The sequence below is a fragment of the Periophthalmus magnuspinnatus genome, chromosome 21 (assembly GCF_009829125.3).
Source record: "Periophthalmus magnuspinnatus isolate fPerMag1 chromosome 21, fPerMag1.2.pri, whole genome shotgun sequence".
In the NCBI taxonomy this organism is placed as follows: Eukaryota; Metazoa; Chordata; class Actinopteri; order Gobiiformes; family Gobiidae; genus Periophthalmus; species Periophthalmus magnuspinnatus.
Window position 1 is genome coordinate 20,586,103 of NC_047146.1, and position 12,790 is coordinate 20,598,892.

Consider the following 12,790-nt stretch of genomic DNA (forward strand, 5'->3'; position numbering starts at 1 on the left):
TGGGGGTGATGGGTGAATCGTCAGAGGGAACTCCACCCAAAGGCTCCGGCTCCACAGACGACACCCCGGGGATTCTGAGCACCAGAGCGAACAGACGCTGGTCCCATCGGAAAGGTTCTTTGGTCAGCTCCGACCCAGGCAGAGGAGTGGTCAGGGGCAAGTGCAGCTGTGGACCAAGAAACAGTTAAAAACTGATTTTTTAAGTCTCCAACACAGGCTGATTTTGTTTTAGCCGACCTCTTGCCTAAAAATACATGCAAAGCTTTATTCGAACATTCGAGTGCAAAGAAATAATTGCAGAATGACTAACCCTTTGAGAGCCGTGATTAAACTGCCCCCAAAGCTTTGAGGTTAAAAAAGGGCTATAGTTGAGTTTACAATAAATTTAAATTGCATATTTTGTTATTGAAATTGGTCCTACATATCGGACCAAAAATATCATCAGAATTATCGACTATCTTTTGCTCTAGATTTGAAGGAATCAGTAGATTATTATTTCACATCATTGCAATAGTGATCTGAAGGTTTTTTGAGCAATAGAACTACCCATAATTCAATTACTGCAAGATAGATGCCATATTGTGGAACATTCCAAAACAATCTCCCTGGAGACAAGAGTTCACCAGAAAAGTTACATACTGCACCTTTAGAGTAAAAGATTTTTTCTAGTCATACCTCACCCTAGCTGATTAGCAAGGTTAGACACTTTAACTTGCCAATTTACACATTTTAAAATGAATCATATTTTATTAATGAGCTGCCTCCAGTCTCTACTTTGATGATACATTTTTAAAGAGAGACTTGATTAATACAAGACTACAAAATGTGACAGGGACACACTTATGTTGGCTCTTTTTAATTTAAGACTCAGTCAAATATTGATATAGACTTTAAAAAGAAACTCGCAGCATAAGATATAATGAGGAATGAACTCCCAAGTCTCTGCTGATATAACCTTATTCCTTATCCAACTTCACGACTGTAGAAAACTCAATGTCCCTTTTGTCTTAATGGTGATTTTTAAAATCTGCTAACGAGGGTGTGCCCAAAATCAATATATTGTGATATTCAATTAGACACATGAGTCTTTCATATGGGTTGTCAGTTCCAACGCTGAAATCCAAGCCTATTTAAACCTAAAATGCCTCTCTGATCTGAATCGTCAACATTTAAACTCCAGCACCTGCAGCCAATCATTAAACAGTGCTAGTGCAGCCTCTGCAGCTCAGTGGGTGAATTCTGGAGGTTCTGAGTTTTCACATGATGCATGGACTGTTCATATACTATTTACAGGCTAAGGCACTGGCAACCCGGGTTCAGTTGTGATTAAAGAAACTGTAGTTTCTTTAAGTAATAAACAAGAAGGGTTTTAATCATCATTGAGTTGCCTTTTCCTGAGTATCGAAATACTGGAATGTGACAACACCACTGTAAACTAAATCTTAAAAATATCAATAGTTTTTGACAGATATTAATTAGATATAAAAACATGTCTGACCTCATCTTGGACTCCTCCGGTGCTTGTCAGCTTGTTGCCGTCGGTGATGGCGATGATGATGGCAGGTTCAAGGAAAAATGGATTTCTTCCCTACAAAAAACAAAACAATTATGAATGGAGCTCAAAACTGGCCACCCGCTCTGGTTCTGGAAGTACATTTTCCATTTATTTTCCCCCTAGACATTTTAAAAAATTCAAATGTTAAGAGCATCAGGGAGGCCAACCAGCTACGTGGTGACTACTATCCATAAAACGGTGGATATAAGTGCAAAACCCAAAATTCAGCAAATTCCTGAATGCTGCTTCATCAAATCAAACTTAAGTTCATCAAATGTAACAGTCCGCTATAAAAGCACTTTACACTTTTTGGTTAACTTTTTTGAAGACTGAAATTAAATGACTTTTTTGCCTCTAAATTTCACAACAATTTTTACTTTTAGTTCTTGTCATTATAGAGGTCACCATTTAATTGCGATTATCAGCAGAATTGTCTAGACATCTCCACTCCCAACATTAGCCGTTTTGACCTCTAACAAAATTGGTAGCAGCGAAATGAGAAAACGTATTAATTGTACAAGCGCATGTTAAAATAGCCTGAGACCCACAAGTGCAGTGTCTCTAAAGGGAGATTTATACTGTCCATTTAAGTCATCCATTATTAGACCACGTTCTTATTAAGAGCAGAGGGTCACTGAGCAGCAGAGACGACTGTAGGATTAATAATGTTTAGGGGAAAACTGGTGCTTTCACAAAACCCACACAGAAAGGTCCTGCTCTGGACTTACATTGAACCCAGACAGGAAGCGAAGACTCATATCGCCTATCGGCCTTAAAACTCCATGGTACTTTAGTACAGCATTAACATAACAGAGTTGTTTATTTCAGTGATGCATGTGAAACAAAGAAGCTCATTGGTCACCCGCATTTTCTCTTGCCTCACATTAACAGTTTACTAAATGTTTCCACAGAAATCAGCAATGTTTTTCAGTCCCCTGTGATATTTTTTCTTTCTTTTTTCATCGTAAGCAGGCATATTTTTTGCTGCAGGCAGACCATGCGTGTCCCTGATTGAATAATCCACCTGTCAATCACACAGGCAAATTATTGGCTCATCGGACATTGCCGGTTGCTCTAGATTCAAAAACATCAAAAAACATGCATCCCTGCTACTGAACGGCAACATTTGCCATGTTTGATGCAAAGGTGCAAAACAGAGATGTATTACCCAAAGCAATAGCAAAAGAAGGTTAAAAAGTTAGTCCCATCCACAAAATGTAGAGTGACTCAGACCAATGAAGACTATAAAGCTAATGACAGAAGGCTGGTAAGTGTTATATGACTCAGAGCCATGAACGATTATGTAAAATATGACTCAGGTAACATTTATTCAAACTATGTCCAGATCAATTTGTCCCTGTCCTGACAATATCCTGGTTGGGCCAATAAATTGATGTAATAAGACAATAATTGCTAGTCGTAGTTAGTCCAGAAAGTCTCAATGTTTGAACTTTTCTTGATTTATTATTCTGTAGTTACTTGAGACAAATAACAGCAACACATTTGGATCAGTTTTATTTTGTTTTAAGGAAATAAATGCTGTTTTCAGTATGTGCATCTGTTTCAGTAAATATCAAGTACCAGCAGATAGTTAAAGCTACAGTATCGGAGCTGAAAAAGCTGGATCGGTGCATCCTTGTTTAGTCCATGGATCTCTTCTTCACCGTTTATTCTCGAGGTTTCGCTTTTTCCCACTATATTACATTTTTTATAAACCTAAAACGTGCCTACCTATTTTTTCACAATTTTTGCCCCTCAAATATTAAATAGGGTTACAAGTTAGCTGCAAGCAAAAAAGTAGAGGCAACATTTGTGGATAAACTGGGATCTCTATTTTAAGTGAGTGGGTGTTAGAACAAGACCCACTGGAGAGGACAATAAATAGCACCAAAATAGGAAAGCAATAATAAACCTACAGAGGCAGGCTTAATATGGTGAATGTTTCCCATCTCTTTCCCATCTCTCCTGATGCCATGTTAGTCCCTTCACTATATTGAATTAAAATGTATTTAAAACTGTACTTTGGACATCTCCTTCAAAACAACCAGCAAAGCCACACAATTTCTAAAATAAGTATTGCATTAGATACAAAATTTAAAAAGAAAGATTCAGTCCACATTTGAAACATTAGAGTGTTATCATTTCAGAGTATACTTAAATATGAACTGTTAAATTAACACAAGAATCACACTTCAGAACATGTTTGTAAAGGTCTAAACTACAGTTAGCAGGTTTTATAGCTGTAAGACCCGATGCACACAGTGAATACCTTACTGTCTAGGACATTATATCCACTTCAATAATAATAATAGTCTTTGTGATTTGTGATTTCAGTTAATTATTCAGCTCTAACATGCAAACAAGTAGAGCTGCAACTAGGGTTGTCAAAAGTATTCAGAGTCAAACTCATCAAAACTAAAACTAGTGTCATATATTCTATTCTCTTAGTTTTAGAATCGGTATGGAGTATCGAATCTATTCTTAAGTAGCCAGATAGTTTAAACACATTTAATTTTCAGTTACCTCTAGTGTTGTCATGATACTAAAGATTATTTTTTGCAGTCGACTGGTCATTGATTATTTTTCCAGTTGTCTAGTCAAAGTATAGAGATTTTTAAATACATTTTTAACCAAATAAAAGGTTGACATTTGGTGACAGAAGCCATTTACAAATACAGTGTAGTATTGCTGAAAGATGTCATTAAAATTGTTCATCTATTCGTTATAGATTTTTTTTTCATTTAATTTTCATCAAATAGTCAAGGTCTGTTTTAAAAAGGTCTTTTGACATGCATTTTAATGTTCTGTATGAGTCTGCATATATGATGATCAAAATACGATTATGATCATTTCAATAGTCGACTAGGCACGATTACAAACTAGATGCTACATGACTTTACATGTAATTAATAGAGACAGATTTACACCAAATTGCAACCAATCAAATTATGTTTTTTATTCAATTATGATTAATCTGTTAGTCCTAGAAAACCCATATTAAAACATGCCGTGCTGAGCTGTGCCCTGCTCCTGTCTCGTACAATGGCTGAGTGCATTAGCCTGGGCTGTAGCTCTGTTCTGTCAGTCTCCACTATATTTAATGACATCAGCAGTCCACACCATAAAATGAAACCAGAGCACAGCGCATTTATCTGAATGTACAAGGCCCCCGGGATTCTCTCAGGCCAGGAGATAATGTGGAGAGTGGATTTTGGTGTAAGGCTGGGTTGAATAGGAAGGGAAAAGCCTAGTTTTAGGTAGGTTTTGGGAAAATATCTAATTGTGATGTTTCTGACAAGCATTGCGATAGTGTGTAGATTTGCAATTTATCTTTTAATAGGATTCTGTTCAAAGTTCACATCCAGGTCATGTCCAGAAGAATTGACAAAGACTGAAATATGAACTGACAAATGAATACCAGAATCACATTTCAGAACATGTTTGTGCAGATCTACACTACAATTCTTATGCAGAATTAGACAGGGTATTTTGTTGTTTGCAGAGCAAAATTATGGTAAATTATGCAGCCTTTCTGATTTGGTAATTGCGTCCATTAAAATTGCAGAAGAGATTAATTGTAACTGAATCAAATATAACCAATACCGATGATGATTAATATTAATTTACGATTTGTATTCATTTTGTCAGGTTATATTCAAATAATCATGATTCAAAATATATTTCCCGAATAGAAACCGTGAACACTATTATAATTGTCATTTAACACAAAATAGTCACATTTCTTCTTCCAAACTCTGAACTGTGCTCCAAACCACATGCTTTTACTGACAGAGGATTGGTTTTAGACCTCTCCATTAAAAACCTCCAAGCTGACCAGTGCTCCAAGATGTGTTTAAAATATGCATCCTGAATGTTTATTCAACAAAATAATTACATATTTTTCCACATTTTTTTCATAACAAACATTATACTAATGGTTGAAACCTTGAGATTTCTTTCAACTGCACATTACATGGCTACAGCTAAATTTAACCAAAAAATAAATAAAAAAGACATCAGACTCCTCAAAATAATAATTAGTAGTATCCCTAGAAGAAACCCTATGCCATTTGGTCTTTGGTACATGAGAACCTGGAAAAGAACTTGAACTTGCATGAACTCCTGACTTTAGTTTCAATAAAACTGTTAGTGTCATTTAACACCATAAAGATGAGCAAACTGTCAGAGGCAGCAATATCACGTTACCTGCAAATAAGCAATTACCATTGAAAGAAGAGAGGACAACCATCACATACAAAACTAAATATAACCAAGCGATTTCAATAAAGGAAGGGGCCATTTCAGCTTTGATGGCATTTTCAAAGTACGACTCCCTCGCAATCAATGATGTGCACTTTGAATGCTGGATTACTCAAATGTAATGACAGGTTAGACTACTCATTTCACTAAAACATACTAAACATTATATTTAAAATTTTTTACAATACATTTTTTTTTAATTTTGTTAACATTTATAACTTCTGGGTTGGACATGAGCAGCAGATATGACATACATAGAAGCATAACTGTTACCCAGCACCCATAATGTTAGCAAGGGCCAGGCATACATCTAAACTGCACAATAGTTATAATTAGCCTAATAAAAATAAATGTTTAAACCTTCACAAATGCCTTCCTTGTTCATCAATTGTCTGCATTTTGGTGGCTTTCCCTGTTGATAACAGGTAGAGGGATTCTGTTTTACAACTCACTACTTCCTGTATTTTTCAGCTTTTTTCCCACAAACTGCCCCTTGTAAAACTATGATGAATATTTACTACAGGTACTATTCCACCAAATCAAAGCCTGTCACATGCACTTTAAGAATATGACTAATATGAGTAGAATACAACAAACTATATATTTAAAAGACAAATGGTGAAGCAGTGAACCAGTTTATAATTACGTATATATTCCAGTAATTGTAATCATCAGCAGAAGCTTTAACCTGTGTGCAAAACTATTATTAACTATGGTCATCAAGGCAAAACTATATCCACCCAATCAGACGTGGCTAGTAAGGCTGCAATATTAATCACAATTTAAACGAAATCTCCCTTTGAATGGGTGCAATTAGCAAATTGCAAAGGTTGCCATTTTGGTAGTACCATAATTTCCTCCACAAAAAACAAAATATCTTGTACACTGTAACACACTGTACTTTAAGCCTAAGTCTGCACATGTGTTTCGCCCTATGCAAGCATAAAAACAGCACGTGTTTTACACGTATATTTTAGAATCCCACCTATGTTTTATGCTCTACAGGAGTATAGGGCGCATACCCCCATCAAAATACATAGAAAGCATGCATCTGTTGTTGTATTTGTGCAGTTACCATCAACACATCTTCCTGGGGCAGTATATAATTTGAAGGATCCCAGGTTCCAAAATGTCAATTTGTGCTTTCAAATTTACTTTGAAAATCCTCGCGTTTGGTGTGGCCAGACTGTAGATGCCAAATACAAGCCTATTCAGCTAGTCATTTTCAATGTAGACCTGCTACAAGTAGCTAAACACACAGAGTCCAGTCTGATTTGTTTTCCCATTGAGTTGCCGGTGTGGCCGTCTTCACGTTGATGCGCGGCTGTGGTTTCACGAGCTTACACATGTAAATGCTGACGTGTGTTTAGGGCCTTAGATCTGTACAAACATGTACTGAAATGTGATTCTTGTATTAGTTTGTCAGTTCTTCTGGACATATTTACAATGTGAACTTTGAACAGTTCATTACAACATAAACTGCCAATCTAATCACCCTACTACATATATCCACTACTCACTTACATTAAAACTTTGTCCCTTTTTGCACAAATACAGGTCTATATTTGCTAACTTCAGCTGAACAAATCCACAGCACCATCTTCAGTCAAAGTGTGTGAAAGACAGATGTAATGTTGATATTCTCCTCTAGATGGCAGGAAAATTACCAAAACTAATACACTATAATAAGTACTCTGTTCTAATCCTTTCTAACAAAAAATATTATACAAGCATTCAGTTAGCTCATCTCTCATTCTCTTTCCCTCTCTTTGACACCATCTTGCTTCATCCAGCTACATCTACCTATATTCTCTCCCTCCTCCCATGACCTTACTCTCTAATCATCTTTCTCTACTCTCCCCCTCATGTCCTCTCCTTCACACCCCCTTTTTCCTGTCTCTTCTTCCCTCTATTCACTTAATTTCCGTCCCTCTCATCCCTTTGTCTCTCTCCTTAACGCTATTGTTTTTTCTCCCTCCACCTACCTCCTCTTTCCAGCTACTTCCTCCTTCTCCCTTTTCTCGCCGTCTCCTTCCTCCCAACCCTTTACTCTCTCGCTATTCCCTTTTCTCTTACCCTCTCCTTCACACTATTTCCCCTTTCTTTCTCCTCTCCCTTCACTCTATCTCTCCCCCCTCCCTTTCTTGCTCCAGTCCATACCCATCTTGGTTTCCTTGGGGAGAGCCGTCTCAAATGCTTGGCAACCTGCAGTTTTTCTCAGTGTACAGAGAAACACTCTGGGACAATGATAATTCCCACGCAGCGATTCTCCCTTTGTCTAACCACAGGTGAACGAAATATGTCAACTTAAACCTCAGAAACCAAGTCCATAAACATCACTACAGAATATGGAAGCTACTATTATTATCTGAGCAACTTTTTTTGATTGCAGCTTTGCAATTTTATACTGATACCTTACTTTAGAGATCAATTATTTGGAGAAAATCTTACATTTTTTCTTTTTAAATAATAGGATTCTGTTCAAAGTTCACATTTTAAATGTGTCCAGGGGAATTTACAAAAAGATTGAAATATGAACTGACAAATACAAGAATCACATTTCAGAACATGTTAGAAAGGATATTTCAACGTTTATGGAGGAAATTATGACACACTTTGCAATTTGCCAATTGCGTCTTTTCAAACTGCAATTTTGATTTGGTTGTGGTTAATATTGCAACCCCACCCTAATGGACTCAACAATCATCTGAACACTGTGGACTGATCAGCCACTGTTTCTCTGTGTAAAAGTGTAATGTAATCCTGAGGCATTAATATCGTTTATACAATTTACTTCAGAAATGATACCTAAATTTAAATGACAAGCAGGGTATTTTCCTACAGTTAATACATCAACTTGAGATGAGCCATCCCTTTCCATTTAAAAAGATAAAGTGGTATCAATAAATATGAAAGTGGCCATGTTTTGCAGTAATAACACATTAACCAAGAAATTTATATTTTTCCAACCAAAACGTATAAACCTACAAAATAAACTGATGACTGGTAAGTAACAACATCCCATCAGAAGAGGACACATACATGGATTGGGCAAATTTCAATGCAAGTAGGAAAACAATCACAATTTTACATTCAATCCTATTTTTTTAAATTTTATTTTCATTTGTGTCATTGATACAAATTACTTTCAAGTCAAATATCTTCCTCCTCTGAAGTTTGCTCCAAACCACATGCTTTTAAGGACAGGACTGACTGTACACCTCTCCATTAAAAACACCCAAGCTGATCATTGACCATTAGAATCTCGATCGATAATCTCAATATTTGATTAATTGCACTGCCCTAAACGTAAGGCAGACAGAAATGTGAAACACATGTCTCAAATATTTACTTGTGGATTTAAATTAGTTCAGATTTGGAAAAACAGGTTATCTTCACTAGGTTCTGAACTTTGACATATAGCCATTATCCTATGTAAACTACAGAGATAACAGAGATACGTTTAACTACAGCGCTATTATTAATGCACTTGACAAATTGTATCAAGTTTTTATTGTTAATTATATCTTTGCAAAATTCCTAAGAAGCTAATATTGATTGCGCTGTCCATATTAAACAAGATACTTACAAACTAATGTGGACACTGTGACCGTGCCCTCATCTAAACTTTTGTGTAAATGTTGAATTAAATCAGCGATCAAAAATGGATGGAAAAAAAGTTCATATTCTGGGTAATGTCTGCTATATGGTCACAAACTGTAATAAAAAATAACAAAATACTACCTCTTGTTAAACATTTGTGATACAGTGTTGACTTAGAACTGAGCACTCACCAAAGAAAGTTGGTACGATTACTTAAAAAAAAAAAAAAAAGTCTGTTGGTGTCTATTTAATAAAATAAATAACTTGTGTAATTGCTATGTTAAGGAAAAGTAATAATTTCAGACGGTTGATTTTGTAGTCAGATCTGACAACTATTATGTATCATAATTTATAGTACTTTCCTACATTTTACTTTTTTTTGTGAGTAATAGCCACTTTGATATTGGATTTATATGTGTCAATTTCAATATCAGAAACATCAGTAATTAAGCTAGTTGTCTACTGCACGGGAATCTATAAGTTATCACTTACTATATGAAGTACACCCTTTTCAGTAGACTTCAATATACCTGCCATTTATTGTCTAGTCACTCATTGTTCATATGTTTGTAGCTTTAGTTTTTACTGTTCTTAATCTGTTAATTTATGATCATTATTGTCCCCTATTGAATATCTTAATTTTAACCAATCTATTATAGTATTCTAGTTACATTTTTAGTTTTAAGGTCTAATTTTGAATCCTTATTTACCTTGTGTGTTGGCTTTATTTTTATTATTTTCCTAATCTCATACTGGAAAATTGAAGGTTCTCCCATTTTATGGTCGAAACCTGTTTTAAAGCTACTTATGCATTCCAATTTGTTGCTTATTGCTAGTCTCTCACACGAGGGCCATAATAAGCACTGTACATAAATTTGTAGCCTCTCAATTTGAAATTTCTCCCATCTTATTCATAGACAAGACCCCTTTTAAAGCTACTTTTATCATATGTTCCTATTTGTTGTTTATGCTTGTGTCTTGCATGTGGGCCACAGTATGCGGGTGGTGCTTGGACAGTGGACAGGTGGGTAGGATCTGGGATGGGGGCCGTTTTTGAATGGGGGCATTGTGGACTTTATAACAGCACATTTATATTATTAGCCTACATCTTCATTTGTGTTGGGGCTACGTACCTGTCCATAGTTGTCTATTCCAGTCACTAATCTATTGAGATTGAGTAAATCAAAAGACGTCCTCAGTGAATGGCCAATAGTAGTGAGTCCATTTGCCTGAAGATTCCTCAATTCTGTCATAAAAGTTGCGTGACTCTCCTTCCAACCGGCCTGAAAATAAATAATATGCAATTCAAATATTTGTAAAATCATAAATTAGTAGCGTAATCAAATGAGACATATTACAAAATAGATAGCATTTATAAAACTAGGGATACACTACATTTTATACAGCATTTTATTCATATTTCATCACTATTCTATTTGCTTTTTATAGGTTTCAATGTACCATGTTTTTATTGCACTACTGTAGCCAAGTAATTTCCCTCAAGAATTGAATACAAAGTTTGCCAATGTCTATGTTGATGGTATGGCATCATATTTTTCTATAAATTAGAATAGAATATAAGTGTATAATGATTAAATATTGTATTAATTTGCATGGATTGTTTGTTTTAATTAACGTCACTTACGATGTGATGCCACTTTGAAATTAATTGTAAAATCATAATTGTAAATGTTTATGTGTGCTCAAATTCACTAATAATAGCATAGTAAATAAAAAAATAAAATAATATCCTGAGTGCTTGCTACAGTCTACTTTACAGAATTGAATGTACACTTACAAGTACTTAGTATGGGGAAATAAGTTATTATCCTAAGCATTTATAGACCCCCTTGACCAAATATTATGGCATCTAACAGACTGCCACTGTTATAAACATAGGGTCGTATAATATAAGCTGTCAAAGTGTCATTGTGTTCCGATAATAGAGTGGAAATTGGAGTCCAAACAACTAAAGTAGGCTAGTCTGTCACCCCAGCCCGCCCCCCATATCACCTCGCTGTATAAATAACACCCAGAGTTCCTTGCTGCACACATTGAAACAAAATGTCGGCCATGTTTTAAAAGGGGTATGAAAGCTCCTCCTGAAGATTTTCTTTGCACAATTGATGTAGCTATCACAACGTGGCGGAGCTCTGGGACGGACTTTAGCAATCTGCGCTATGTAAAGCTGGACATATCCCGAAAGCAAACTCTACCTTAATCCCGAACGGAACCTCTTCAAAATTTACCAACATATACCGGTCCCCGCGGCTCGCCGGATCTCTGCCTCTGAGCTGTGGAAACAGAGTTGTTCACGGTTATGGATAGATCAGCTCTGACAGAGAAGACCCTAACCCGCAGACCCGCTCGGGATCTCCCCATACAAAGTGTCCCGGGTTACAGTACCTTCATAAAAGTCTCAACAGCGCCTTTTGCTATGTCCAGATAGGTAGTGCCCAGATGGGTGCGCTGGTTCATTGAAGCGGACGTGTCTATCAGAAAAAGTAAAACGGGCATTGTGATGGTATGACACGTTCTGCATGGACTTGGTGTCAGTACAACCGGCCAAAACGCAAAAAATCTTTTGTTCTCCCTACCGCCTGTATCACCTCTCAACTAGCTAGCTAGCGGCTAGCTGGCTAACTGTCTGTCTCACACATTCTTTCAAAAAAGTGTAAGAATAGTGAGTTTAGAGGCCCTTTCCAGGCAAACTAAACTAAAAAACTCCAACCCCGGGGGCAGGTTATTGATTTGCGAGGGGTATTGATAAGTTTAACACTATATAGTAAATATTTCTAAGTTTCATAGTAACAAAGTTCCCCCACAGAGTGTCCTGCTCTGCCTGCACTGACTGCGCGCTGCTTGTGCGGAGCTTTTAAACCCGGACCCGCCGCGGGCTCCGCCCCCAGAGCGGGCTTTGGCAGTCACGTGGAGAAATGCTCAATGCTCATTGGCTGCGTTGAGCCCTTCATTACCATATCCAAATAAGGCAAAAGCCCAGAGCCTGATGCGCATGCGCGGTCTTCCTGAGAGGAATGCAAGGAAAATACTCTTTACAGCATTAAGTGTTAAAAACAGCGAAAATCAGGCCACGCTTTATGTTTACGGCTCAGAGACAGATGTAGGAGCAGATATATCATGTACACAGTCTGTAGGTTTAGGTGGGAAGTGATTACATAATCAGTGTTCAATGTGTGCTCGGGCGTGGGCTCCTGTGAAAGACAGTCCTTGAAGAATAGCTGTGATCACATATATCCTCTAAAACTGTTTATGTGGGTGTAATTAAGCCCACTTATTTAACTGATATTCTATGGGCGACTATACTCCTATATAAACATTTATATATGGCACTTAATGTAAATAGGCCAAGAT

General features: G+C 36.7%; 1 protein-coding gene across 1 annotated transcript in view; it reads right to left on the minus strand.

Moving 5' to 3' along the window:
- Positions 1-12,270, minus strand: part of ints6 (integrator complex subunit 6) — a 26,286-nt gene extending 14,016 nt beyond the window's left edge. The window contains exons 1-5 of the mRNA XM_055230789.1: positions 11,825-12,270; positions 11,635-11,712; positions 10,552-10,701; positions 1,499-1,588; positions 1-166 (exon numbers count right to left, since the gene is read on the minus strand). Of these exons, the coding sequence (XP_055086764.1) occupies positions 1-166; positions 1,499-1,588; positions 10,552-10,701; positions 11,635-11,712; positions 11,825-11,935 (595 nt within the window). The 5' untranslated portion in view covers positions 11,936-12,270. The remainder of the gene's footprint in view (positions 167-1,498; positions 1,589-10,551; positions 10,702-11,634; positions 11,713-11,824) is intronic.
- Between the last annotated feature and the right edge of the window lie 520 nt (positions 12,271-12,790).